This window comes from Colletotrichum tamarilloi (assembly GCF_030869305.1).
Source record: "Colletotrichum tamarilloi strain Tom-12 chromosome Unknown Scaffold_48.1, whole genome shotgun sequence".
NCBI classification, from domain to species: domain Eukaryota; kingdom Fungi; phylum Ascomycota; class Sordariomycetes; order Glomerellales; family Glomerellaceae; genus Colletotrichum; species Colletotrichum tamarilloi.
In genome coordinates, this window is record NW_026849431.1 from 122,516 (window position 1) to 150,420 (window position 27,905).

Genomic DNA, 27,905 nt, shown 5'->3' on the forward strand with positions numbered 1-27,905 from the left:
AATGCAGTCTGAGGGGTCTGCCAAGGCGCCACGGAGGGCGCTGGTCAAGCCCCTAAAAGACTGTGGACGGAACACAACGGCTCTGCCAGAAGACGTGACAATGAGGAGCCAACAAAAGCTACAATACGGTCACCAATATCCGGGGATGTATCGAAAGTCTCGATAACCGTCAAAAAGATCATTCATACTTGATTAGCAGACATGTCAGTTCACTGTTCACTGATCGAGCTAGGGCATCTGATGATGAAAGATGATTCAATTAGATAAGCTGTTCCAGGACCCACCCGGCGCCGGAAGTCCCACATGCCCCGTGCCGGATTGCCGAAGCCGTCGGCGAAAACGAGATCGTAATATATGCGTTGTATCCTTATTCACATTGTTTGAATATTTACAGAGAACGGTCTTTTCGATTATGCCGGGCATCCGCTGGCGGGGAAGTTGCAGCTGCTGGTCTTGCCGCCTCCCGTGATCTTGGTGTTCTCAAAGGTGATGTCGGAGCAGCTGCCGTCACCGCAGAGAATGTAGTAGTTGTAGGCGTCGCTAGTGGCAGTTCCAGTCACATCGATGAAGTGAATGCCAGAGATCTTGACTCCGTTGGTGGGCGAGCCAGTTGGGCCACCGTTGAGGTAATCCTGCTGGACATCAATGCCGTAGGTGTCGATATCGGTGAGGGTGATGTTCTTGTACGTGACGTTGCTGACCTCGCCAGTGGTGTTGGAGTTGGACTTGATACGGCAGCCGTTGGAGCTCTTGACGACCTGGGAGTTGGAAAAGACAACGCCGTCAACGGTGTTGTTGCTCTTGCCGCCGATGGAGCCGATGCTGAGGCCGTGACCTCCGTAGCAGTAGAGGTTGTTGACAGTGATCTTGGTTCCACTGGTGACGGCGACGCAGTCGTCCTGGTTGTGTACCTTGATGTTCTCGAGAAGGACGTTGTCGCTGGAGGAGATGTCGAAACCGTCACTGTTGTGGGCGGCGGCCTTGCTGCCGCTCTTGGAGTTGGGCGCGTCACCGGCAGAGTTATCGAGGACGAGGCCGGAGACAGTGAGACCCTGGTTGCCGGTCATGGAGAAGCAGTGGACGGGCCAGTTCTTGATGTTCAGGTTGGTGATCTTGGCGTTGGTGGTCTTCTTGACGACAACGAAGTGGTTAGGCCTGATTTCAATGGTTAGCTCTAAATCTTCGTCTGCCTTAAGGAAGTAGTCACTCACTTGTCGCCACCACCGTTGGATCCAAGACCGTCCCAGTAAGCCGCACCATTGCCCTCAATCACATGTCCGGGAGCGCCAGTAACAACAATGTTGGTTCCGGAGATGATGATGGGGTCGAAGCTGCTGTCGACGGTATCGGCAAAAGTCTGAGCGCGGAGTTAGTACCAGATCTTTCCTCCAGTGGCAAGTCGAGAAAAAAACATACGGTTGTGCCGTCAAAGGTGACCTTGGTACCTGTCTGAAGCTTGGAGAGATCGATAGCACCGTTGGAGGGCGCAGCAATGTTAGAGAGCGTGATATCGGTGCATGTCTTGACGGCGTTCGCAATGTCGTCGTACTTGGTGACAACGCAGCCGGTCTTAAGTGGGCGAGAAACGGGTCAGTCAGATTGCCGGGTCTTGGCGCGCATCAGATGGATCGTGGATCGCATAGGGCTGACTTACTGCGTTGCTTGCGCGAGGAATGGTGTTTGTGTAACGAATGTGAGATCCGTGGTGGCCACGAGGAGACGCCGCTACCAGAACGACGTTCAGCAGAGCCGCAGCAGGGGCGAAAAACTTGGCCATCTTGGCGTGGAGAAAAGAGAACGACGGTAGTGAATCGAACAAGAAAGTGAGTGGTGGTGAGAATCGGAGACTGGCTGGGGAAACAAACGCCAAGTAGGGTGCCAAGGTAATGTGTTATATATCTTCCAGATCCAGTCTTGGCGACCGCAACAGAAGAAGAATATGGCCTCACTGATTGGAGGACATTTGTAGACCCTCATCCGTCCGAACGGGTGAACAACACATTTTGGGAATGACTGGCATGCCTGGCAACGCGGCTCGGTGGATATTGCAGGGCTTTGTTAGGTTGGATCCATTCGGAATCAACGGGCTCTGTCGATATGACTTGAACTGGCCAACATCATCTGTCTAGGTTTGTTTAGTGCGTCGGCCGTTGCACCGATCAGGCGCTTATTCTTGAGCAAGAAGGATTTTGTGGGGATCAAGACGTGCATCTTTCTAATGACAGCGTTTCATGTCAATCAGGAACATGACATCGACCAACAAGCGTTGTTAGAGTGCGAGTTGATATGCGGGTGAAGTTGCTATCTTCTGCCCAGTTGAGGCGCACCACCCCTTATTCTCTCCCGTCTCCACCGACTAATCTCTTTGAGTCAGGGGCGCGTCGAACCAACCGGCCTAGAGCCCGAAAGCAGGGACCCCCATCGGATTCCACGAATCTGCAATTAACCTGACACTCGCTACAGAGGTTGGAGCCGGGATGTGGGACAGGCGTTGTTGAAGCCTCAAAAGCCAGTTGAGATGTTGTAATTCATCAATAAGCGCAGTCTCAGCAAGTCATGTTTACAACGATGAGCTCTGGTCATCTAATGAAGTTTGCGCCAAAGTCGGAAGGTTTTAGACGCATGGCACTTGTGAGGTATCGGGACGTTTAACGTCCGACATCTTTGCAAGACGATTGGCCTGAATCAAGCATTTGCTTCCCAGCTGGACACGCGCACCACCTCAGCTTCGTCCCGTCATGGTCTCTGCGTTTTGGGGCAACGCTCTTTTCGTTTCGTTTCCCCGGGAAGTTTAACGATCCGTTCTTCTCGCTGGTGGACAATCGTTAAGCGAGGGACTATTTTGCCGAATACTCAGCCGAACGATTTGCTCAAGATGCACCTGGCAATTGAGTGAGGAGAGTTTGGAAGTTTCCTTCTTAAGACCAGACGAATTGGTCGCGAGCGAAATATCAGTCAGCAATCATCCGAAACATGTGCAGATGAGCATGAGTGTTGGAGATGAGAGCAGATGAAAAGGATGAATGACGTAAATTGATCTCAGTGACACATCTCTGCCCCGCAGGTAGAAGAATGTTGACACTCTGAGGCAGAATTGCTTCGGATTGAGGGTATAATCTGCCGGCAGAAAATTTTGACTTTAGAGTTAGGGGCACGACGTTTGCATGAACTCTACTCTTATTGAAAACAAAGGGCATAACACAGGCCATGTGTCTATAGTGAGTGTAGTAGAATTGACTTTGTCTACCCATTGCGGAGAAGCTCCTTTCGGGAAGCTTTGGCCAAATACTAGGAGCTTAGACTTTTGCTTCTTGCATCTCTCAATCTTGAGCTGCATTGGTGAGTATGAGATAAGTTAGCCATGACTCAACAGAAAGCAGCAAGTTGGTTGTCGGCACAGTTTATAAGTCATTTGACGAAGTTGGTGTTGTGCCTTGGTCCATGATCAGTTGCTGGGTCTCTTAGACTATCCTCGTTCATCGATGCGTCTACCTATACGAATAGCAAATGTCCTGCCAATTTGCTCTTCATGCTTCATTCATGACGTTTGGTAGTTTGTGCCGCAAAGTCAAGGTTTAAAACACCCTGAGGACATCGTTCTGGCCAAGTGCAAACTCAGTCAGAAAGGTTGCCTTGAGCCTCACTAATGCATGCTTCCAGAGACATATCTCTTGGGATACTGATGGGGCTTTCCTACCCAATAAACTCTGAATTATTGGTGTCTACTGAACAACGATGATGAGCTCCAGAGAAAGATCGAGACCTGGTTCATGTCCACAAGTGATGCCCAGCGAAGAATGCATAAGAAACCTTGTTTTTGCATCGAAGAGACAACCTTTGTGGAGGAATTGCGAACTAAAGACATTTTCCATCTGAGCAATGCTCAGCCGCTTCAATTGATCTCAATGCCAACCTTTCCTTGGTGTTTTCCTGACTGCAGATACTCGTACGCCTCCTTTAGTTGTTCCAGATTGAAGACCTTGGGATCAATGACAGGGCGCAACCTGTCTACGTCGGCCTCGATGGCTCGAGACATCTCTTCGAGCTGTAGCCGACTGCCACACCAAACTCCTCGAACCGTAACTAGGCTCAGCCACGAATCCAAAAACGTTGGCATGTCGTGCTCAGACGGGTTACCGCCAGCAAACCCCGTGGTGATGATAGTTCCGTCTAGTCTGCAGCTGACAAGACTTTGTCTCAGAGTCGTTGGCCCCGCAACTTCGACGACCAAATCCACGCCAACGCCTCCGGTCAACCTTTTGGCCTCTTTTCCCCAATCGACTGTCTCACGATAGTTGATGATATGGTCAACACCGAGCCTCTCAAGAAGTTTGGCCTTCTCGGCAGAGCTAGTGGTGGCAATGACCCTCGCTCCGACGGCTTTGGCGAATTGAATGGCAAAGATGCTTACTCCGCCCGTACCCTGCGTGAGAACCCATTGCCCGGCCGAGACTTGCCTGCCGGGTAGTCCAAAGAGGGCGTTCCAAGCAGTAACACCAGCACAAGTCAGGGCTGCGCCCTCAATGAAGCTCAAGCCTCGAGGCAGCGGGACGAGACCCTGCTCGCCGAAGACTCCGATGGTGCGAAAAGTGCCATCGAGTACGGCACCAAGTCCAGACTGTGGAAGGTCGTCGCTGAGTGCACCTGCGATGTATCTCTGAGCTAGCGCCGTAACCACTTCATCGCCTGGTTTGAATCGGGTAACATGCTTTCCGACAGCTAGTACTGTGCCTGCGCCGTCAGACCCTGGGACAACGTCCGGTTTGACGTCCCAAGGGTATGTGCCCTCAGTAATTGTGACATCTCGGTACTATCGGCAAGCTCAGTCAACTGGAATATAAATCAAACGGGAGTGAGTACTAACGTTCAAGGTGGCGCCTTGGACTAGGAGCAGGTGTTAGTGATTATAACACGTACAAAGGGGCGATCAGGGATAACGTGTTGCACCAACTTTTGACTAGAACCTGGCTATCACCGACCTCTGGAGACTTCTCATCCGAAAACTGTAGGGAATCTAATCCATTTTCACCGACAATCTTCCATTGCCTGCTTATTTCGGGGATCGCTTGCACCATGGTATTTGGGCCTCTTCGGTGGATCGATGTAACTGCACTATCGAGAGGTGAAGATTGCACGTAAGTGCTCCTTCACCAACGCTTTCCGTTGAATATCTCTGAAATACCAACGCGTCTAACTTGACTACTGATCTAGTCAGCTCATATCCCATCGACTGTGGCATGGCGTTGGTGCATAGATACGTACTACGGATGAGGGGTAATATCAAATTACGTATCATTCCAAGATGCCCCGTCTCAGGTACTTCAATCCGGCGGACTTAGTCGAAGATTGAGAAAGAATCAGCATTGGAGAAAACTAGAGACTTGTATGCCGGCATCATGCCGCAGTCGATGGGGAAACGGCCAGATCACGGCAATTATAGTTAGCAGGTATGGCCATTACAAATGAAGTTCATACGATGAGCTAGCTACCTTACCTGATTCATAAGCGCTAAGGGCCTTGGGCGCCGCGGCTTTGGTAATTACAATCGTGACATGACCAGATAACGTTATAGTCAATTGCGTAATCTTGTAGCACGGTATTGAGAGAGTTGACTTAGTCCGAAGTACTTTATTGCGCGCTTGCTGTTTCGAAGGATTCGTCACCATTACTTCTGTTCATAAACTACTGCAGGACTAGCTAACTGAAGCTATTGTGGATGTTGCAGTCTTTCCCTTTACAAGCGCATAGCCAAGCCCCCGGAAATTGAATGCTGCGAAAGGCCATACCGGCCTGTCTGAAGACTCCAAGTCAGGTTGCCAGTGCAGATGTATTTACAACCATCAATGTAAGTCTTGAGGTTAGCCGCTAATGTTTCATCATCGGAAAACTTAGCCATCAGGCACTCGGCGGCATGGTTGAATCCAGTGATAGCCTTGTGGATCATTTCAGTGACCATGGAGACTGCAACATCAAGACTTTCCGTTTCTCTGAAGAGCAAGGGGACAATGCTCTCGACCGTTTGCTGTGCCTTCGGGCTGAGAGTCAGCAAACACGCTACTATTAGAAGAAAAGAAAGACCACATTGAGGATGGCTTACTATCTCTTTCTTAAGAGAGAGGAGGTCATTGACGCTGGTTGTCTCCGTTAGTGCTCTGATACACACGCATTGGTATGAGTACTTAGTCAACATACGCCCATACGAGAATGTTCGCCTGGTCCCATAATGTCCTCATTTCCACCTCTCTGAGGACTTCGATCGGGACAGAGACCCCGCAGGCATAGCTAGTAAGGTCAGCGCATCCAACAACCTCCCGAAGTAGATGTATTCGAATATGCATACTCAATGAAGAACAAGCAGACGTTGACTGCGCCTGTTCCCATCCTGGTTGCAATGTATTCTCGCGTAGACGGGAGCTCAGGGCCAAGCCGACGCTGCTGTTCTGTTTCGGAGGTCTCTATGAAGAACTTGATCTCATCGAAAAGAATCTCTCGGTGATCTGATTGATGCATAATAGGTCAGAGATAGCAACGAATTGACCTGAGAGAAACCCGGTGCGATCAGAGGTTCGGCCAAAGACTCACCGTAGTCATAAGCCTCGCACACCGCATCGCCAATCACTTTGAAGAAAGCGATGATATAATTCGTCCGGACTTCATGGGAGGCCTCATTGTCGGAAAGACGAAGGCAGTGTCGCACGTATTCGAGGGTTTCTCGCCGGAAAACGTGTGCGGCTTGAAGATTGTCGTACAGATGCCCCCCCTTTTCATCGATTTCTGCTGGAGTCAGTCGAAAAGCCTGTAGCAGTCATCTCGTACACTTACGGTCATCCCATGTGAATAGCTGAAATGTTTAGCCGGAGTTAATTGCATACAACTTGACAAGAAAGTGAACGCACCCAGAGGACTACACAACACAGGATATCTCCCCGTTCCAGGTTCACTCCAGGGTACCAAGTTGATATGAACAGTCCTACATCGATTTTTGACATTGAAATCCGGCTCTTGGGCAACTCAGTGAAGCTAAACAAAGCCTAGTCAGCTAACCATACTGCTAAAGACTGACTGGAGGCTTTATCCGGTGCCGTACCTTGCGATCCGCTCTCCAGAAAGAGTTCGAAGGCCTTCCAGGCAAGGGCTTGCGTCTTGTGGCCATTCTTTGAAGAGCAGGCTGAGATCCGGAATACGAAGATCTTTACCCCTGAGCTGTTGGATGAGGGTCTGACGGACGCCGAGGCAAGCCATCGCCGATGCTCTCGTTCATTAATACACAATGGTAGGTTCTGGAAATGAGCAACGTGAGATTGTGGTCCTTACTATTGATGAAGTGTACATATGAGGCAGCCGTTTATAAATACTTGTCCAAACACGACTAAGACGCTCATGAATATTCACTTGATTGGATTGCGGAGATCATACCTCCTGTTTTTTTTTTTCCTTTTCTGATGCCTCACTTATCGAATATCTCGCAGTTGAAAGAGAAAAGTTGATTTGTGAATGAAGCCAAGGTGGGAAAGGCGTCATTACTGCATTTCGGGGTCATTGCCCCTAGAGCTCGGTGATTCCATGAGACAGACAGGGTACTATCCAAACTGAGAAGGCCCTCACCTGTTCACTTTTGATGCCGTCAATCTAGAAAAACCTGATGTCGATGTTTTTCTATCTTTATCAGCAGCCACCTGGCGCAATGAAGCAATCCAATTCGCTGTAAAATACACTCCTCGGACTCGAGGTTCCAACACGTATAACCTGCCTGAACTTCGAAGTACCTACATGCCAAGCCGATGAAACCTCACATGCTGTTGGCTTGTGATGCAACTCTTGCTGTGCATGTTGACTGCATAAAGGCCGTAATCAGTGTAACTCCGAGCTCCGGATTTGTTGGAGACTCATTACCCCGCGGATGGTGTCGTCGGCGTACCGGCAAGGCCTACGCTAAACTGGTGTATCCGAATCCTTGTGTTATGTTCGCCTTGGCATCGCATTTGAGGTCCTTGTACTATGGACGAAAGAGGTAAATGCTCGATTACGCTGAAGTCGTCATGGGGCAAGATCGAAGGCCGAAGCGTTGCCATTCTTGGAATTGCCCCAACCATGCTTGATTGAGTTGGGGGTAAGCACGCACACATTGTAACCTTCATTGACGTCTTGCTGGGTTCATTTGTTCCTCTTAGCCAGTCGGTACCAATCAAACAAGTCTTATTCTTGGAACTCGCTGGGCAGCACCTCGGAGTCCATAATCCCCAACATGAAATGCTGCTCATCCGGGATAGTTTGGTAGCCGTGCCGCAATGTACTGATGTTGAGCTGGCCTCTCAAGTGCAGGGGATCTGCATGAAATATGCAGCAAAACATCTAGAAGTAGCTAATCAACGGTGGAGTGGCCAAGCGGTGCGGATGGTTGGGGGTTGTCTAGAATCATGCCAGGGCGTCATGAGAGACAAGGCGGTGATAACATGGCTCGCCGCTGGCAATAGTCAGGTCGCTCGTATCTACGTCTACCTTGGTCTAATAAATATTCTAGAAAGCTGGCATCGGGCACTTCATTTTCTTTCGCTGAGGTGTCAGAAGGGAAAACCTAGGAAAATTCGATATCCCATTAGCGGCAGCATTGAAATACTTCAAAGCTGCTCTCCTTCGCCAGCCAGGCATTAAACTTGTCCTTCTACATGTAATAAGGAAAATCTATTGACCATGGGTATCTTAGTGAACGACACTACCTTCAGACTCTTCTTGGGCAACCTTGTCACGATCTTCCCAGGACTCCTTTTTCTTTATCTCATCTGTGTAGGGATCTACAACATCACGCTCCATCCTCTCGCAAATTTCCCTGGTCCCAAACTGACAGCATTCACTGGCTGGTATGAGACCTACCACGAACTCTTTGGTGCACCTGGCAAGACTTTCGCCTACAATATTCAACAGATGCACGACGACTATGGCCCTATCGTACGCATAAACCCTCACGAACTTCACGTCAGTGACCACCACTTTTTCGATGTCCTGTTCGCTGGAGGGAGCGCTCGCCGTGACAAGTACCCGCCGAGTGCCAGTGTCCAGGGCGCTCCTGGTGGCATCTTTGGGACCTTGAACCACGGTACTCATCGAATGCGCCGGTCTGCCATCTCTGGCTTCTTCTCCAAGCAGTCTGTGGTTGTCCACGAAGGACTCATCCACGAGAAGGTTGAACAACTCTGCGAAGTTTTCAAGAATTACGCCAGGGAGGGCAATCCGTTCAACATTCGTGTCCCGCTGTTGGCTTATACCACCGACTTCTACTGCGCCCTTGCGCTTGGCAAGACAGGCGACATGCACTTATTAAGAGACGAGGTAAAGGCCCAAAAGTGGAGAGCAAGTATCATCGGTCTACTTCACTTCACCCCTATTGTCAGACAGTTCCCATGGTTTCTATCATTCGCGTTTGGACTCCCAATGTGGCTCATCCGACGAGTATCGTCAGATTTGACTCTAGTGACCCAGATTTTGCTGGTAAGTCGATAAATTGTGCATCCACTAAATAAATTTGAACAAGTCTAATATTTTGTTAGGACATGGAAGGTCAAGCAAAAGAGGCCATCAAGGACTCGTCGGCATCCATCGGTATTAAAGAGGACAACGGCAGCCTATTTCAAGCGATTCTTAGATCGAACTTGCCTCAGAGCGAGAAGGGCTCCAAGCGAATGGCCGAAGAAGGCTTCACTGTCTTAACAGCTTCGGGAGATACAATCGGCAGAATTCTGACCACTGCTGTATATCACTTACTCTCAAATCCAAACCACCTTGCCAAGTTAAAGGAGGAGCTGAGAGCCGCGATGCCAGACTCCAATATGGATGTGCCGCTGAGTAAGCTCGAAAACTTGCCGTGGACCGTGAGTGCATCAACCTGATGCGAGTTATCTATCTTTGATCCAAGGTCAACTTACTAATGTCGACGTGCTGATAAGACCGCTGTCATCAAAGAGTCACTTCGGATCTCCGCGCTTGTTACCATGAGAGTTGTGCTGCAAGCACCTACGGAATGTCTCACATACCGAGATTGGGTCATCCCAATAAACGTAAGATCAATCATCAATTGTTCAAGTGATTTGGTTTCAAGTCGCCCTGGCAGAGTTGGTTGAATGTTTACTGACCTACCTGGTTCGGAAGACGCCAATCGGCATGACATTCGCCGATCTGATGATGGACTCGAAGGCCTTTCCAGACCCTAGAATATTTGAACCCGAGAGGTGGCTCGAGTCTCACCCTCTTTACACCCAGAGCGCGAAATGCTTCTTCCCTTTTGGGCGCGGACACCGCAATTGCATTGGACTCAAGTGCGTCAATTCCTCGCCGCAACAGCGAACTCAAGCAGGCATCTACTAACTATCATGCGCCGCCAAGTCTTGCTTGGGCAGAGATGTACGTTGCACTTGCCAAAGTTCTGCGTCGATTTGATCTGGAATTATACGATGTCATCAGAGAGAGGGACATTGACCACTACCGTGACTGCTTTCTGGGCGAGCCTCGGGATGATACGAAAGGCGTTCGGGTCAAGATTCTTCGTCTTTTGGACTAAACATGACAGGGTACCTAGTAATGATCGGCGCAAGGCGGGTGCACTTCGGGTCGAATGTGCATGGATAGCCGGGAGAGTCAAGATCAGTCGTGGTGGATGGGGTCTGTTCAGACTTTTTTGTTGCATGTCCTTCTCCATTTCAAGTGTCACTGTCTCATAAAAGGCTCAATGCTATGCCAATTAGTGTCAAAGTGTTGTCATGGTGTCTCGGGTCTCGAGCAGTCAATAGAACTGTAGCCGTCTGTTTCATCGTTATCGTTGCTTGAACTGAGTTGAAAGCACTACGGCCACTTCTTCCGTGATGTTTATCTCCCGATCAATCTTCAATCTTCAGGTGCGCCTTCGCACAGCCATTGTCTTCTGAGAGTGCAATACAGTATCCCAACTCATGATAAACACCACGAAGTCGGTCATGAAAGTAAGAAACACTGGTTTAAGCCCCCAAAGGACAGTAGGTGAACGACAGAATATTTTACGGTTCAACGCTTCCCGAGATTTCTTGTCGTCATCATAAACTCTTTCATTGGTACTCCTCGAGGCCAACGTTTGCCTCAGTGTATTCTTACTATAATATCGAAGTCTTTATTCAAGAAGCATAGGGGATTCTAGATGTATTGCCGACGACTTATTGTGTCATCCACTTCAATTGTGGGAGTAGTTATTTCGAACTTGTTAGCTGAACCCTGATGGAACCTTCCTTGACATCAAGGTCCTTAGAACTGAGGGAAATAGCAAAGAGTAGAGACCATGAAACGGCCGGCACTTCTCTCTAGAACACAAGAAAAAACTATTTCCCACTTCATTCAATCTTTCGCACAGCTTTCATGAGAAAATCCACGTCAAAATTGTCATCAATCTGGGTGTTAACCACGGTGGACTTCGGACGCATCGCATTACACCTGCCCGGCGTGGCTCGAAATCTCAAACATCCACCTTTGTCACCACCGCGACCGCTGGGGCTCCAACTGTAGTACGACTCCGCTTGATCATGGAAACAGTCCCAAGACCTGTGTTCCTGTATGGTACCTTATGCGCCCTACCACTACTCGCTTGGGTTCTGACTGGTGACGCTACTCAAGTTAAGGAGATATCGGCCCTCATTCGGACCGCGAAAGTGGAAAACGTCGCACGTTACTCATTACACGGCTGTGATTATCCATGCGCCATTAGGGAGCACGGTTCATACATAAATGGATATCTCCTACAGCCTCAAACGCTCTCACAGCGGAAGAAGCTTGACGACTTTGAAGGCGAAGTTCACCAAGTCAATCCAATACAAGCCATGGTGTTAAGTCACGGTGGCGAAACGGTCGAGAGCTTAATCGAAGCGAACATATACCTATGGTATGGCGATGAGGGTTTGGTTGCTTACCAGTCTTGGGACTTGGAATGGTTTCTACAAGAAAGACTGAAGGACTGGATCAAGCTTTTTGCGGGAATGGAGATGGTGGGGGGTGGTGACGCTTGAAGCGTAGGCATCTTGAAAGCACTATGGCCCCGAACACAACTCCAAATTTAAAAAGCTGTACGCAGTATTTAGCTTTTGCTTCGAGGAGCATCGAGTTGATGGCTTGATCGACGGGACAATACAACGAAGACCAACCTCCAGATCTCTCATGTATTCCCGCCAATGAAAGCCAGCAACTAGATTGAACATCACTGTGAGTAAAACTTGCGTCCGTTAAAGTGTGAAAGTCCTTGCCGGAATCCGGGGGACGCCGCTCGGCACGGACAACGCAAAGCACGGGCGCGGAGCCCATAAATAGTCATAGGGTCTAGTCCGTCAGGCGCTGCACAGGAGAAGTCTAACCTTACTCGGTTCATCTCAGGTGGGCGCTGACTGAAATGTCTTACTTTTGCATTCTTCAGCAGACTTTGAAGAATTACATCGATGGATTCTTCGACTTCTTCGACTTTCCGCTCAGTGTTTGACTTCTCTGATGATGGGCTGAGAATTATATGCATGTGGTCTGATTCTTCATGGCATCTGAGCGATTTCTATGCTCTCTTGCTTCAGGCCAGGCTCCAAGAGTCCGGGGGATCTCGCAGAATGTAACCCAGGATTGGCCAGCGGCAGGTTAAGCCTATCGAGCAAGCACTGTCGTGATCCTTGGATCATCGATATTGTCGCTTTCGGGTTATAAACTGTGGCGCAATTGGTCCGGATCACATCGGCTATGATCTCTCCCGCACTCCCAGGTCGCAAATACTCGACCCGCTGAACTCCTGGAGCTCCTTTTTGACCCGTCGACAGCTCGGTGAGGGCTCTTGAAGAGATCTGAGGTAACCTGTTCAGGCATAGTGGCCGTGGCTCTCACACCAAATCGCGTCCACTTTCGTCTCAGGGGTTTGTCTGATCTACGATGTCCCACCGCTAGCTCGGCTGCGGCCCCTAGTCAACTCTGCGACGCCAGGCCCTGGAGTCATTGTTTGAAGTGTTCGTCGCGACCACTCACAGGTCCGTCTTGGACGTTCGAAGGTGCCAAGGCCGAACTGCCAAGTCTTGCGAAATACCAAGTCTGGCATCCCTCCGCTAGGGCGAGACGAGTAGGAAAAAGCAGGGACCTCTTCGAGCATACTGCGTACTGCAGAGGAAGGTTGTCGTTCGTCCATCAGCTGGACAATTAATTGTGTGTGTCTGTAAGCCAGCACCACCCCCGAGAGCAAAAAGTATCCGTAGGGATGCCAATGCCGCGTGAGTTGTGTGTCGCCTGTGCCAAATTTGGATTTTGGCTCAGCAGCCGCACCAGGCGGGAGGATGCTCGACAGGGTCTTCCTAAGACACTGCACTGACAAGGGATGTCAAGATGGGGTTCTCTTAGGGAAGAAAACGTGCGAACCATGCTACTTTCGAGACACCCAGACACCGTGGTTCCTCATCGTCGTTGGCTGGTCCCCCTCCCTTGGCGCGGTGACAGCTGGGACAGGCCATCGGCTAGTTCGTCTTCTCTCACTCTTGGTCTTGGTCGATCTATTCCCATTTTCGTTTCCAATCTCTATTCTTGTCACAGCAATTCTCTTCTTTCGTTGCCTCTTCTTTCCTTTACGCTAATTCTTCCTCTTTGTCCTCAATCATTGTCTGCCTCGACGGTGGAGTTTGCTTCAATTCTACTCTTCCCACCTCTTGGAAGCTCTTGGTAGCCAAGACGTGTTTTGCATTGCGTTGCGTCTGCCGTTTGAAAGGCAACCTTTCCCTCACGACCTCCCGGTGGGATCTTCAATACCATTCAACCATTGACAGCTTGCTGGATCAGCTTTACTTTTCCATTCCTTTTCGTTTTTTTCTCATTCTTGTCTTTTCAAATCAGTTGGTTCCTGGTCTGTACGCTCCTTACCAACAACCGATTGGCTCTCACCAAAAGACACCCGAGACCGGCTTCCAGATCCACTCACGAGACAACCGCCACCCTTCATCAACTCGATCAAGCGCCATTCCATCCAAATAGTTCCCATGTGGCGACGACCGCGATAGCACGCATCATCTTCCCCAACGCCAGAAATGGCGCTCCTCTCATCCGCTCTTTTGGCTCTTTCACTAGTCACTGGAGCACACGGATGGCCTCAGTTACCAACCGACGATGGCGATTTCAGAACGCTCATGACACTCCCCGTCATCCCATATACCGCCACACAACAGCACGATGTCGAAGTCGTCTCGCGCGGGCTCTCCCTCCCCGCAGACGAGGGCGATGAAGTCAGTATGATGATGACGCTGCCAGTGACTTCAAAGTCAAAGAGGAAGAGACGGATACGAGCCCCTCGAAAGGTTCTACTCGATAATCTTTTGGGCGATGATTTGGAGGCTCTTCCTGCCGCCCCGGTGGTTAAGCCTCCAACAGTGCGTGGCCTGCCTGCTGATGACACTGTCGATGTCGACAGCGCCTTTGTCACGCTGCCCGTCATCCACTCTACCAAGCGTGGTGTATTTAGTAGACAGGTCGAGGCGAAGCTTGCCAATCGTTCAGATGTGGCTTACTATGCCCAACGTGAGCAGCACCTCTATTTGTCTCGACGGATGAGTACTTGGAATACACACTAACTCCAGCATAGTCAACATTGGCACCCCCCCTCAGCCAGTCTACGCTCAGCTAGACACCGGTTCATTTGAGCTATGGGTGAACCCAGAGTGCGGGGCCCTCGCCGCTTCTGACCAACGCTTCTGCGAAGCCGTCGGCTTCTATGACACAGCTCGATCTTCAACCGCTGTCTCTCTGCAGACCACCAAAACTCTCCGCTACGGTATCGGCGCAGCGAATATCACCTATGTCCGCGACAGTCTCGCCCTCGCCGGCTCTCGAACAACAATGCAGCAGGTCCAATTTGGCGTCGCTACCAGCTCTGAAGACCAGTTCGCAGGAATTCTTGGTATTGGCTACGGAAATGGCGTCAACACCCGTTATAAGAACCTCATCGACGAGCTCGCTACCCAAGGTGTCACCCGCACCAAAGCCTTTAGCCTCGGACTGGGCTCCAAAGACGAACAGGAAGGGGCAATAGTCTTTGGCGGCATCGACACCTCGAAATTCTCCGGGCCACTGGCACGCCTTCCGATTCTCCCGGCAGATCAGGCCCCTGACGGTGTTGCTCGGTACTGGGTAAACATGAACTCACTTAGTCTCACTCCGCCAAGTCGCCGCGTTCGCATGTACCAAAACAGCTCAATGCCAGTCTTTCTAGACAGTGGCGCTACTCTCACACTGCTGCCCGAAGAGCTTGCCGTGCAGGTTGCTACCGACTTTGGCTCACCTGGTCTGGACGCCAACGGGTTTTACCCTGTCTCTTGTTCTCTTGTTGATCTCAACGGGACCGTCGACTTCGACTTTGATGGGATGAAGATTAAGGTTCCTTACAAGGAGATGATTCGTGAGCTGCGCACCACCCCGCCGACATGCTACCTGGGTATTGTCCCCAACGCGGACTTCACGCTGCTGGGCGATACCTTCTTACGCTCAGCTTACGGTAAGTCGAACCTATGAAATCTTCAATAACGAGCTGCCGGACTAACTGATATCCACAGCCGTCTTCGACTTAGACACCAACGCCGCTTACTTGGCGCAGTACGTCAACTGTGGCACCAGGACAATGCCCATTAGCAGGCCAGAAGACATTGCGGCTATCCGAGGATTATGCCCTGCTCCCGCCGGTTCTATCGCTGTTCCCGCCCCGCCAGCGAGTAACGGCACGACCACCTCACCAGGAACGGGGATGGGTTCCGGCTCAGGATCTGGCTCGGGAACCGGATCGACCCTGCCCACCAGTCCTGCTCCTGAAATGTCTGGCGTTCCGGCGTCTGAGACGATCTCGTCAACTTCGACATCAGCACCAAGTACTCTCGCAATTGTCTTGGGTATCGGCTTAGCGGTCGTTATGATGTGAACAGTGGATAGTCGAATGAGTTATTGTTATGTACATATGTACATGCGGAACCCCCTATTATGAGCATCTTGAGCGGACATTGTGTGACTTAATGGCGTTTGGAACAGCGGAACAGTCAAACTTTGGATATAAGCATTATTGGGAAGGACTTTTCTTCACCGGGCGCATTGGATAAGCAGCGAGCATTGTTGAAAGTCGAGGTTTGAGACAGACGTTAATGTGATATGCCACATAGGGTGGCCTTTCGAGCTAACAGCCAGTCCTGATGCGTGACGTGAACCGAATCAGCACCTCGCCAGTGGGATCTCTACTTCAGCGTTACGACTTTGTCCTTTGCACTATTCAAGATTGCCTCATCAGTGAATATTGCCAGCCCAACTCGGCGGTATATTCCGCCGCATGCGTCATCTTCAACCACCATGAGCGCGATGAGCAGCTCAAGGTCTCCCAACATCGTTTTCCCTAGGATAAGATATTCGGTTTCTCTATCACCGATCTCAAGCGAGATGTCGGCTAAATCAGGGTATTCTGTTATCCACTCTTCGTCTTCATCAAGCCTTGACTGGTCCATATCGTCAAGTGTGATGATAGGACACGACAAGATAACGTTATGCGGTGAGGTACGTTCCTCTAAGAGAGTCATGCCCCGGACCTCGGCATACTCCGTCGTGAATAAGCCAGTGTAACGGATCCGCCCGTTCAGAGAAGCCCACGACCAGCTGGGTGCCCGGGCTGACCTCACAACTTCCGTATTGCCGTCTTTCTCACAATCTTTCTTCGACCAGGTCAACTGCTCGATAAACCATTTTCTCCACAACCCAAAGGTGTTGGTGTCCCGCCACAGGCTCTGAAGCTCTAGGGTGATACCCTTCAAGGCATCCAGCCTATCGCCAGGGTCACTCAACAATCGACGCGAGTACTGTTCGACTACTGTCATCCAGATGTACCTCTTCTCCTCCTCTTGGCCCCCAAAATTCGATCCAGCCTCATCATTAAACGCCAACCAGGGCAGACTTTCCAGCGGTTGCAAGTACTCTAAGCCTTCGCCCGTGACTCCCCGTAACTCAGTCTCTTGACACTGCCATAAGAGCTCATATTCCGAGAAGAAGAGTATCCTAGACGATAGCATAAACTCTTGAAGAACCCACCCACGCGTGTCAATAGCATGCCTAGGCATATGTGTACCAGTTCGAAGATAGACAGTTCCTAGTCCGCCGCTAGACATGGGAATACGAAACTCTTCTTCGGGTATGTATGTTCTGCGAGTGGCAAGAAACCCATCTCGGGCTCGGGCCGCAGTCCCCGCCGCGATCATGACAGCCGCGTTCTTGTAGATTAGAGCCATGTCGCCAATCTCCTTCGCCTTGTCTTGGGCACAATCCTGAATAATGCAGTATGCATCAACCCAAAGGTACCTGAAACCTAGCTTTCGAGTGGCCACTACCGCGTCTCTAACTGTCTGCTCCAACTCTTCCATTCGTATCCCTTCAGTCATGCGTTCTAAGGTGGTTGCTAGAAGATTTCCGGGCTGTTCGCCGCCCCAGCAGTAACTCAGGGCGACATACATGCCTTCCTGTTCGACATCGTTGATGAATAATTTCAGCGTGGGTGACTCCACAGTACCAACGTCAATGACCCTGGTCGGTAAAAGAGCGTCTCGGCCGTAACGGCATCGATGATGATTTTTTCTGCACTCATTGTAAAGTCTCACCGCAGCTGAGAAAACCTTTTGGCTTTTAACATCTCTAAGAAGTGGTCTCCGGTAAACAAAACTGGCTATGGGATCTCCTAAAGACAACGTCAGCTGCTGCAATGCGTAATTTTCGTCATCAATAATCTAGTTCCTCTAGCCGCGTACCATGCTTGGCGTATGGATATATAGTGGTGATGACTTTCCTGGAGGAAAGACTACCATCCAATATATCAATCCATGGGGGTAAGACTTTGGTGTCTTTCATCGAAGAGCGATTGTGAAAGATGAGGGTTTCATCGTCAGGCCAGTCGTTCTCTTGATCCCTTTTATTTAAGAAAGGGATCAAGATGAAGTGACACAGTGGGCAGCCACGAATGGCTTGAGAGCGGCACCGCACAAACGTCGAGTGCCGCAGGCCAGCAGTCGAGTTGAGCGCCTCCAGGCCATCTTTAGAGAAAAGTAGCAGACAGCTAGAGCAGTACGCGTCGATAGTGTTTCGCCCCCGAGTTCTCTTTGAGCTCGAGTATGGGTCACCCAGGTTAGTTTCGGACCGGCCTCGAGTGCGTACTGGCCTATGCGGGAGTGATGCTGACATGCTGCCCTAATGAACGATCCGTGACGATTAGCGATTGTTCAACATGCCAGGACCATACTATGCAATCTTGAACTTATGTAAAGGCGAATGGGATGACGAATACTGTGTCAGCACGATACGGGAAGGGGCGACGCGCGAAAAAGAAGCTAGGCGTCCATGGGCGGCCTGCCACACACATGGCTGGGCCTGCATGAAGGCAACGAGGCGGAATATGCAGGCCTTTAGTTTTAGCAACTGGGTGGCTCATCGCCTCGTTAGGCGTACTACCTGACCCATCACCCATCGAAAAAGTACCACGCATGAATGCACGGGTGAAGTACTAAGAAATGCCCAACAACTTGTTGGTTGGCAAAGGCAACTACATGCGTCTGGACATGATACAATTCCTGTGCCGAAAGCACTGCTGCGGCTGGCTTCTATCCAATAGAACCAGCATTTGGGTAATCAGTTAAGTGTGTTGAAATTAAATATCAAATTGAAGATCAAAAAAACGCCGAAGGCCTATGGATATGTCCATCCAGTCGCACAGCCTTCTCCAAGGTTTCGTAAACACCCAACGCCCAAGCCGAAATATTGAGGCCATAGTCGTCTGACTATGCCCCTCTCCTGGTATGGATACGCTCATGTCGCTTACAATCATTTAGCCTAGCAAATGCCTTTCCGCAATTCGGGCAGGCAAAAGGCCTCTCGCCAAAGTGACTCCTCATGTGCCCCTTCAAGTTGATATTCCGCGTAAAACACTTCCCGCACATCTTGCACGGAAACTTGGCCGTTTCGACCCTCCTGCTCATTTGTATGAAGGGCGTCTGTCCGTCAATCTCTTCTGGGTGGTACGTCCTGACGTGCCTTTCCTTGTCCTTATTGGACGAGAACCCAACGGGCGCCGAGTTGCATGTCTTGATGGGGCACGGATACGGTCTATCGTGGCGATTGTGGTGTGCATCCCGATCTTTCTCGGTCTTGAAGCCTTCATAGAAAAACTTGCACAGTGTTTTCTTGCATTTGAAAAGGTTGGGCCCGTAATAGGTCTCCATGGTGTCGCTCCCAAACATGACCGTGTCTGGCTGGTACTCACTTGCCAGGATCTCGCGGTGCGAAGTGAGGGCGTCTTGTAAGCGGCTAATGCCGACTTCGTTGCGTTCGTCGGCGGAAGCTTTCTGATGGGTAAAGATATGATTCCATAAGCGAGCGAGATCGGGGTAGAATGGCAAGCTGATGTACTTTGACAAGTCATCCTCAGGGAACTCTGGGTGCGTCTCCCTCTTGATATCGGTATCATAAGCAGAGATGAACCTGGCCAAAGCCGACCCGAATTCTCCGACGAAGTTGCGTCCTGGTTCTACTCCTGCATCGTGGTAGAAGGTGGGTGAGAATAGTTCATGGCATTCCCTAATGACGGTTTTGATGTGTTTGCACCATTGAGGGATGGCATAGTCTTGGAATGAGAAGTAGCCTTTACGTATATGACTGTGCAACTCGACTACGCTGTAGTCTTCGGCTGCAAAGCAGCGTAGAGAGAGGTAGCGCAGACAGAGAATGGCGAGATCGCACTGAACTGATTTCGCGTGGATAAGTCTGCTAGAAACGAGATGGCTATAGAGCCTGGGTTAGTCTCATGGTTCATCCTAGGACTAATAGACTTAGGCGAGTAAAGCAAGAAGTCGGAGTCTACTTACTCCTTAGCCGTTGAGTGCATGAGACGAATCTCATCGCCCGGCAAGACTTCGACCAGCGACCCTAGAAAGTTATTGATGTTTTCTCTTCGAATCATGCGAAGGTCAAAGTCTATTTCATCCATCTCAAGGTCATAAGCGATGATGGCTTGTATCTCGTGCCACTTGAGCGGGCGATGGGCGCAGGCAAGCCAGCCGAGGAGAAGCTTAGTCTTGTCCCAATGAGTTGAAGACAAATCCAGCATCTTCTCCTTGAGGCTCTCTAACACCATGTCGTACATCTTTGTAATGCCGTCAGGAAGCATGCGCGATGAAACCTTTCGGAGGAGTTCACCTTTACTCCATTGGTTCAAGAGGTAGTCCACAGCGAGGACTGCGTAGAGGAAAAGGCCTGGTAGCATTGTTAGCGTAAGCTCAACACTCGTTTCTTCACCTGCGTGAAATGAATACCTTCGCTCTGTAACGAAACCTCTTCTTCGATGCGTTGTATATCTTGCTCTAGGAGGTTGAAGTTGTTCCCAGAAGCTTCTAGTAATGAAGCTTCGGTAGGGTTGATCCTCCCCCTCACCTGCCTTCTTGACTTGACCAACTCCGCTGGATCCAGCCGGCTCTTCACATATGTCCGTATATCTTGTGTGTTATCGGTGGCCTGTAGTTCGACTTCGCCGATAATCGGACTGACGGTGGGCTTTGACATGGCTGCTTTGACCTCGGGATTCGGTTGACTCATGAACAGCACCCGCAACTGTCCTTGACTAATCTCGTCTAGACGCGAAACTTGAGCCACCAAGAAGGACACTATCTGCTGGATTTCCACGCGGCCTGCGCACTCATCCAGCCCGTCCACAACAATGTATAATCGAGGGTTAATCTCAAAAAATGCCTCGATGAGTGAAAGGCATCCCTCCGTCGTTGATAGAGTTGAGCCACCACTGTTCGTGATTTTGTCGTCGCAAAGAGGAAGAATGAACCCATTGTACTTGTTACAACACGCCGAAATGTCATACTCATCTTCGTTTGACTCATCAAGGTTCGATGCGTCAACTGCGGAGACGAGTTGATGGACGATGCCCCTGAGTATGCCAAAGTACGTGTTCAGTTCCGGGTCTGCGTCCTGGCAGTAGAAGTAGCACGTTTGTACTTTCGGGATGTCTTGGGTCCTGACGAGTTCCTGCAACCGGGTGACCACCAGTGACGACAAAATTGACTTGCCCATGCCTTTCTTGCCGTAGACCCAAAGAGCGGAGTCCTGAGGTATGTCCTCACGCATCCAATTTGATACTGCGTCGTACCTGGTGTAAAGCCAGCGTCCGGTTTCTGGATACGGTTCTCTCTTCTTGACGAAGCTCTTGTGCAATTCCTGTGTCTTCATGGGAGCGGCGATCCATTTCAGAACCTTCTGCTTCTGCTTCTGCTTCCTGTGGGCTTCGTCCTTTCTGAACTTTTGTCGCAGTGATGCGTAATCCAACATGTATTGGTGGGATTTGCGGCGGAAATCGTCATTATCGAACAAGATGCTATTTTGGGGTGCCGCGAAGCCGGAGTCTACGCTACGAAAGGCATGTCGGTCTTGAAGAGGAGCCCCGTGGGTTTGGATGAATTCTGCGTGTAGCCGAAGGCTAGCGGCTAAGTGTTTGAATGTCGACTCCAAATCTTTCCATGTCGCTTTATGTAATTTACCCCATACTAAGAGCGCGAATGATCAGGTTTAGTATCTGACGTAGCAAGGCTGCAAATGGGTTATCGTGGAGAATGTTTCGGCTTACATGAGCTGCGGAGAGAGAACAACCTGTATGCGGTTGTGTGAAATTCGGCGATGTCGTTGTAAATGTTAAGAAGGCAGGCTCTGCCGTTGACGGATCCTGCAAAGAATTGTTTGTACTCTGAAAGAGGAAGGATCTGGATCCCAAGTCGTTGGTAAACTTCGAGTACGTGATCAAACGCTCTCTCGTTGACGTTGGTTGTCTAAGCGAGGGAACGATGTGTCAGTCAGGGGTGTTTTGAGATGATCGGGGTTGTTCATGGCTGCGCCCGTACCTCAAGAAGAAACCTCATAGGACCCCAAACGAAAGCCATGATACCGTCAACATCTTCCATGCCCCTATCGTCCAGGACTTCTTGAAACGAGTACATGCCACTGAGAAACAACTCAATCCTGTTGAGGTTCATCAAGGTCTTCTGCTCCTGTTGCTGGAACTGAATGTCCCTGAGACTTCGGTAAACATCGTCAAGAGTAGTCTTTCCGAACTTGTCGACATGAATATCATTCAACTGTTCCTTGAACTTATCGGCGCTCATCCTGAGAGCAACTTCGACATCGACATCGAGGTCTGGGACCCGGTAGAGACCGAGACCTTGGGCCATGGTTGTGGACTTGGCGAACTCGGCGCTGGCTCCGGGACAAGTGTCGAATTGCTCACGGCCGCTACGGGGGCTCAGGCTCCCACGAGCTAGGTGCGTGTACTAAACCCGGTTCGTTGTGGACCGTGTTGCGACGTAAACCACAACGATACATGAACAAACTCGCGGGGAAATGGAGTCGGAAAGAGACTCAAGTGGAGAGAATTGATCAAGAAGGAAAGAAAGTCTTTGGAGAAAGGAAGATGAGAATGGGGTTGATGTTCGAGTCCACAGCTCGCACTGAGAAAGCGATTGACCTGAATTGAGGCTGATGCTCTTCATAGCAAAAGAGGCAGCCAGACGTATATCAAAAATACTACCCCGTCCGAGCAACCCCTGCCCAAGGCCAACGTCTTTGGCAGGGGCATCCAATAGTTTCTTGTGGTCGTTAGGCCCGCACAGCAAACATAACGGGGGCACCAGGGATGTGCGAGGCGCTAGGCAGTGAGCACTGCCACTGCCACAGTCTTCATCTGCAGTTCTACTGTCTGTTGCTGTGTGCGTCACTGCGGATTCGTAGAGAGAGCGATTGTGTTCCGGCGCGCTGTCAGGCTGTCTGCATGTGTCTCTGTCTCTGTGCTGCCACAAGCCACTCGACGACCTGCATTGGTGCACTGCATCTAACCCCTGACGACCGACCTACCAGCACGAGTTCCCGCGTGTTTTCCAACACGTAGTCTACAGCCTAGTTCAAGATTGTCGTGCCCCGCGGACGCCTTGTGAGGGGCAGAGTCGCCCTTCCGCCCCGTTGGCTGCTGCAGTGTCCCTTTTGTTTCGTAGGGCTGTTGAGCATTGTCAACATAACTCTTGTGACTTGCTTTGGTTGGTTCATATGCAGCGACTTACCGTTGGAATCGACTTAGCCGGCTATGAGTTGCCTTCTTCTTTCTCTACGCCGTACGGTATGCCTCCACTGTATAATGCTAAGTGGTCCACATCGTCAGTTGAGAAATCCCGCGTCACAAGACTCAATCCGCGACATGGGAATCCCGCGAACATCGTCAATATACGTCATCCTCAACCCTACCGGAGCCTTCTCCGATGTCTATTCTCGAGAACAAGCATCGGCAGGTGGGCATTTCCCCATCATTTGACCTCATTCCGGGCTAGTGAGGCTCTTGAAAATGCCCCGGTCGGGGGACTCCGAGCAGTTGGGGCGGAGCAACCGTCGGTGAACCGGGGTGCCGGGGGTCTTCGGGGGCGGTGCAAAGCGGGTGCGAGAATGACCCTAAGGGCAGTTAGAACAATTAGGGCCCCCCAAATCGCTCAAGGGGACCCTCACAAGGACCCCAACGGCACTAAGAAAGTGGAAAAAGCACGCGGTGTGGGTTGTGCGCGTCCGGAGCGCAGCTACGAGCCTTCGGCGAAGTGCGAACCACCAACGGGAAGCACGATCGCCTTCATCATCGTCCGCGCACTGCGCCTCAAGGAGGGAGACTGCACAGCAAACGGTTGCCTCTTCGATTGCCTCACGTCACCGGTCATCATGTGGTCAAAAATGGTTCGCCCGGCGCCTTTTGCTATGCCGCAGAGAGCCTCATCATGTTCCTCAAGGGACTGGCTGCATGAGAAGAAGCACTTGACAGTGGGAAAATCCATTGATTGACCCATTTGCGCGATAGACTCGACAACCGTTCGTTCATTCAACCGAAGTTATTCGAAGCTTTCGCTAGCTTTGAAGACACTAACTTCTAACTTCGGAATCAAATCCGAGAAGGACTCTTAGTCTCAATCACTCATCGACAGGCTAACTTAGTCAACTACCCTGAATCTCCGATAACCCCCTAGCAACTATGTCGCTAAAGAGACTTCTCAACGAAGAAGATGAAGATCTCCACTATCCCGACCCGTCGTCCGTCTCCTCGTACGGCTCCATTACGCCAACCTACCAGGGCGGCGTTCAAGATTACTCGTACCCCGGATATCATCCACGCCATACTCCCTTCCAAAGCTCGGACAGCACCCTTCAGGGCGGCCAAGATGATTTTCCCGTCATCGAGGATCACCCTCCCATCGAAGACGTGCAGATATATGACCTTTTTCTTGACCAAGGCGTCGATGGTCAACTAGGAAGTCTCAACATCAGCAGCGAACCCGAGCTCGCATCCTTCGACTTTGGCGACCTAGAAACATGGGGACGTTTAACTGTTGCACAGGCGCCCGACTTAGGAACGTACAGCTCACCTCAGAACTCCGAATCTTCACAAGATTCTTTGACCGTGACACAGTCGCCCTCACTCTTCCCCGATTCCAGCATCACGGGTTCGGACTCGTGTTCATCGACGGCGGGCGAGGATGATGCCGACAAGGTCTGCTACGGCATGGTAAGACACAACTCATTTCATCAAGTTTCTTGGTCATCTGGACATCCTGCCTTTCTCCTATCTCTTTTCTGTCAAGATGGTGTAAAGAACAACCCCGACTCATCAATTATAGCTCTACAATGTAGACATCAAATTGATAGGTGACATGGGCGTCATCGACACCAAGTTGCGCGAGTCTAGCCGAGCCTCCGCCCCTGGCAGGATAGCCTACCAGCGCTTCACCCTCAGCGATTCACAAGAACACATCTGCCTCTCTTTCAAGGACGACAACACAGAATTCGGCTACCTCCGCTCTGGGCCCGGCAAGGCCCTCGCCCGACTGCTAACCCCAGACTCCCGTGTCGAATTCGAGCCCATCGCCCCGACCAATGCGCTCCGCGAGACCATCGGCCGCGCCAAGAAGCCCGTCGAGGCCATGGTGAAAGTCGACATCAACGTCTACGGCCCGCGTGCTATGGCAAAAGTCGTTGGGGACAAGCTGACCGAGGGGAAGCTCTGGTTGCAAAAATCGGATCATGCGCGCCGGGAGCTCTGCTATGAGAACCCACACGTCCTCAAGATTCAAGGCAGTGAGATGATGCCCGAGAACTTCATCAAAGATGTCAATAGTGGGCAATCAACTGGGCGACAACGGCGGGAACAGAAGCTGGAGCGGATGATGATTGAAGTGTACGACTCGATCGAAAACAAGCGGGAGTTCAATCGTGAGCTCGGAGACAAGCGGTTGAAGAATGATCTATTAGGGTAACGTCTGCCTCTTGTCAATCACTAGCCACCACCATCCCTTGGTGCGCGTGTTATACTAAGTAGTCCGCAGGCACCAACAGGAGGCGCTCGCGTTCATGCTAGAGCGGGAATCTGGTGACATTAACGAAGGCTACAGACTCTGGCGTCGGGTGACGGTAGAAGGACAAGAATGGTACGTTGCTTGAGATTCGCGTGCTGATAGACACCACTCTGATTCTGAAAACCTAGGTATCGTCATAAGATCACCAACGTGAAACAAAAGCTTCAGCCGGATGAGAAGGGCGGCGGTATTCTCGCCGACGAGATGGGCATGGGCAAATCTCTGTCCATTCTCTCGCTCATCGTCAAGACCCTCGACTACGCCCGTAACTGGGCCGTCGAGGAAGAGAAGAACAGCGAGAAGAGCAAGGACCTGCATTACTCAGGATCGACCCTCGTGGTCGTATCGTCTGCTCGTGAGTCCCCAGGCAATCACCTGGTTCCCCCTTTTCACTAATCAGAGAACTCACGATCACCAGTTCTCATCTACAACTGGACAAATGAGATTAAAAAGTAAGTGATAATTGCCGCGACCAGTATTTTACTCTCTCATTTCTAACAACGCGATAGGCACGTGGACGGAAGCCTGAGACACATCAAGTACCACGGCCCAAATCGAGAAAAGGACCTTGACATAATCAAAGGCTCCGACATCGTCGTGACAACCTACAATACTTTGTCTGCAGAGTTCGAGAAGAAGTCGTCCATCTTGCACAAGATTGGCTGGTACCGAGTTGTTCTCGACGAAGGCAAGCTTCTTCTCTAAACCTCTGACTTTCCCACTGCCTCCAGTCGAATCCATGCTCCCTCCAACCTTCAATTCCTTAAAAGTGTCGATGAACTGACCGACTATAACACAGCACATATCATCCGCCGCCCAGCAACGACATTCTACCAAGCCTGCCGATCGCTCCACGCAAACTCACGATGGTGCCTCACAGGCACGCCTATCCAGAACAAGCTCGCCGACATTGGCGCCCTCTTCGCATTCATCCGCGCAACGCCCTTTGACAACCCAGCCACATTCCGCCGCTACATCGAGGTGCCCTTTGAGCAACACTCAGAAAACCGAGAAAAGGTCAAGGAGCGCCTCATCGCCCTCATGGAATCACTGTGCCTGCGCCGAACCAAAGAAGTGCTCGACCTTCCTCCCCTCGAGGAACGCGTCGTCCTACTCGAGTTCAGCCCCGAGGAGCGCGACCAGTACGACAAGACCAAGAAGATCCTCATGCGCACCATCAAGCAAAAGGTAGGCGAGGTCGAAAAGAGCAGCAAGTTCGGCCTCTTCCAGGCCAACCTCCAGATGCGTATCCTCTGCAACCACGGTACCTTCCAGAAGCCCTTTTCCTGGCACCGGCGGAGCTACCGCCTCGATCTCGACGAGCGCGAGGCCGCCGTCTCGGCGTTGGGGCAGAACGCAGAGTTGACGTGCAACGGATGTCACCAGCCCATGCCCATCCTTGGCTTCAACAGGCTGCGCAACGCGTCCGAGAAGCAATGCCCGCACGTGTTTTGCTCAGAGTGTCTCGACGACTCGGATCTGTCGTCGTCGGCGAACCCAGCCTCTGCCTCTCGGGAGCGGCATTGCCCCGTGTGCGATAACTGGAAAAAGTCGGCCAAGATTTCTTCTACTGGTCTCGGTACGATTCCGCACGTGAGAGTAGATGGGCCTGCGTTGGATGCCAGGAGTCTTCCTGACGCTTCCGCACAAACGACGTCAGGCGCGGATGATGCGGATTACTTTAACACGGTGGGATACTCCACCAAGATGGAGGCCTTGATCCGTGACGTCCAAGTCGACGTCTCGACAACCAAGAGGTAAGTCACTTGTGAAGGGTCCGACCTGTGAAGAGCCTAGCCTGTCACTCTTGTTTCGAACATCACTAAATCCCTTCGAAAACAGCATCATCTTCTCTTGCTGGACAAGAACGCTCCGCCTTGTCGCGAAACACCTCGAAAAGGTCGGTGTCAAGTACCACAGGATCGACGGCGACTGTCCCTTGTCACAAAGACAGGAAATCCTCGGACAGTTTGCAGAGGATGAGGAGAAGCGGGTTCTCATCATGACAACCGGCACTGGTGCCTTTGGGTCAGTTCACAGCCATCCGTTCTCTCGCATCTTAAAACAAACAATACATACTAACGAGACACACTTCACCAGTCTCAACCTTACTTGCGCCAACCGCGTCTTCATCGTCGAACTCCAATGGAACCCTAGTGTCGAAAACCAAGCTATCGCCCGCGCGATCCGCTTCGGCCAGGGTAAAACAGTGCTCGTCACGAGATACGTGATCAAGAACACGGTAGAAGAGGTAAGTAAAGATGTCCAAACCTCCTCTCGGCACAAGTAATTATATTGCACGTCGATGGCTTCACTTTTGCTCATCACTGTCCCATTACGTAGGAAATGAGATCGCAACAGAACGTCAAAAAGAAACTGGCGGCCATTGGCTTCGACGAATCCGCTGCTGCCGATGTTGATGAAATGGATATTGATCAGTCGTAA

At 50.9% G+C, this 27,905-nt stretch overlaps 8 protein-coding genes across 8 annotated transcripts; 4 read left to right on the forward strand and 4 right to left on the reverse strand.

Annotated features, from left to right (window-relative positions):
* Positions 1 to 410: 410 nt before the first annotated feature.
* On the reverse strand, positions 411 to 5,075 carry CTAM01_10456 (glycosyl hydrolase family 28; the record flags this gene model as incomplete). The annotated part of the gene is made up of 7 exons (XM_060526471.1): positions 411 to 1,155; positions 1,212 to 1,357; positions 1,417 to 1,569; positions 1,655 to 1,777; positions 3,914 to 4,810; positions 4,865 to 4,884; positions 4,952 to 5,075. The coding sequence occupies 7 exons, from the start codon at positions 5,073 to 5,075 to the stop codon at positions 411 to 413; spliced, it is 2,208 nt and encodes a 735-aa protein (XP_060378888.1).
* Positions 5,076 to 5,734: 659 nt separating this feature from the next.
* On the reverse strand, positions 5,735 to 7,242 carry CTAM01_10457 (uncharacterized protein; the record flags this gene model as incomplete). Its single annotated transcript, XM_060526472.1, has 8 exons — positions 5,735 to 6,028; positions 6,098 to 6,131; positions 6,193 to 6,282; positions 6,341 to 6,497; positions 6,583 to 6,774; positions 6,823 to 6,841; positions 6,897 to 7,020; positions 7,088 to 7,242. 8 exons carry the CDS (start codon positions 7,240 to 7,242, stop codon positions 5,735 to 5,737), a joined length of 1,065 nt encoding a protein of 354 aa, XP_060378889.1.
* A 1,449-nt stretch (positions 7,243 to 8,691) lies between these two features.
* On the forward strand, positions 8,692 to 10,552 carry CTAM01_10458 (cytochrome P450; the record flags this gene model as incomplete). The annotated part of the gene is made up of 5 exons (XM_060526473.1): positions 8,692 to 9,486; positions 9,546 to 9,866; positions 9,942 to 10,052; positions 10,144 to 10,310; positions 10,378 to 10,552. 5 exons carry the CDS (start codon positions 8,692 to 8,694, stop codon positions 10,550 to 10,552), a joined length of 1,569 nt encoding a protein of 522 aa, XP_060378890.1.
* Positions 10,553 to 11,540: 988 nt separating this feature from the next.
* CTAM01_10459 (uncharacterized protein) lies at positions 11,541 to 12,504 on the forward strand (the record flags this gene model as incomplete). Its single annotated transcript, XM_060526474.1, has 2 exons — positions 11,541 to 12,009; positions 12,422 to 12,504. 2 exons carry the CDS (start codon positions 11,541 to 11,543, stop codon positions 12,502 to 12,504), a joined length of 552 nt encoding a protein of 183 aa, XP_060378891.1.
* Positions 12,505 to 14,051: 1,547 nt separating this feature from the next.
* CTAM01_10460 (eukaryotic aspartyl protease) lies at positions 14,052 to 15,928 on the forward strand (the record flags this gene model as incomplete). Its single annotated transcript, XM_060526475.1, has 3 exons — positions 14,052 to 14,538; positions 14,603 to 15,511; positions 15,570 to 15,928. The coding sequence occupies 3 exons, from the start codon at positions 14,052 to 14,054 to the stop codon at positions 15,926 to 15,928; spliced, it is 1,755 nt and encodes a 584-aa protein (XP_060378892.1).
* A 307-nt stretch (positions 15,929 to 16,235) lies between these two features.
* On the reverse strand, positions 16,236 to 18,216 carry CTAM01_10461 (heterokaryon incompatibility protein; the record flags this gene model as incomplete). The annotated part of the gene is made up of 3 exons (XM_060526476.1): positions 16,236 to 16,773; positions 16,834 to 17,716; positions 17,787 to 18,216. 3 exons carry the CDS (start codon positions 18,214 to 18,216, stop codon positions 16,236 to 16,238), a joined length of 1,851 nt encoding a protein of 616 aa, XP_060378893.1.
* A 593-nt stretch (positions 18,217 to 18,809) lies between these two features.
* On the reverse strand, positions 18,810 to 22,253 carry CTAM01_10462 (uncharacterized protein; the record flags this gene model as incomplete). Its single annotated transcript, XM_060526477.1, has 5 exons — positions 18,810 to 19,809; positions 19,893 to 20,280; positions 20,340 to 21,515; positions 21,656 to 21,854; positions 21,927 to 22,253. The coding sequence occupies 5 exons, from the start codon at positions 22,251 to 22,253 to the stop codon at positions 18,810 to 18,812; spliced, it is 3,090 nt and encodes a 1,029-aa protein (XP_060378894.1).
* Positions 22,254 to 24,082: 1,829 nt separating this feature from the next.
* Positions 24,083 to 27,905, forward strand: CTAM01_10463 (SNF2 family domain-containing protein; the record flags this gene model as incomplete). The annotated part of the gene is made up of 10 exons (XM_060526478.1): positions 24,083 to 24,613; positions 24,726 to 25,357; positions 25,431 to 25,532; positions 25,589 to 25,815; positions 25,879 to 25,912; positions 25,970 to 26,125; positions 26,192 to 27,217; positions 27,303 to 27,488; positions 27,561 to 27,711; positions 27,804 to 27,905. 10 exons carry the CDS (start codon positions 24,083 to 24,085, stop codon positions 27,903 to 27,905), a joined length of 3,147 nt encoding a protein of 1,048 aa, XP_060378895.1.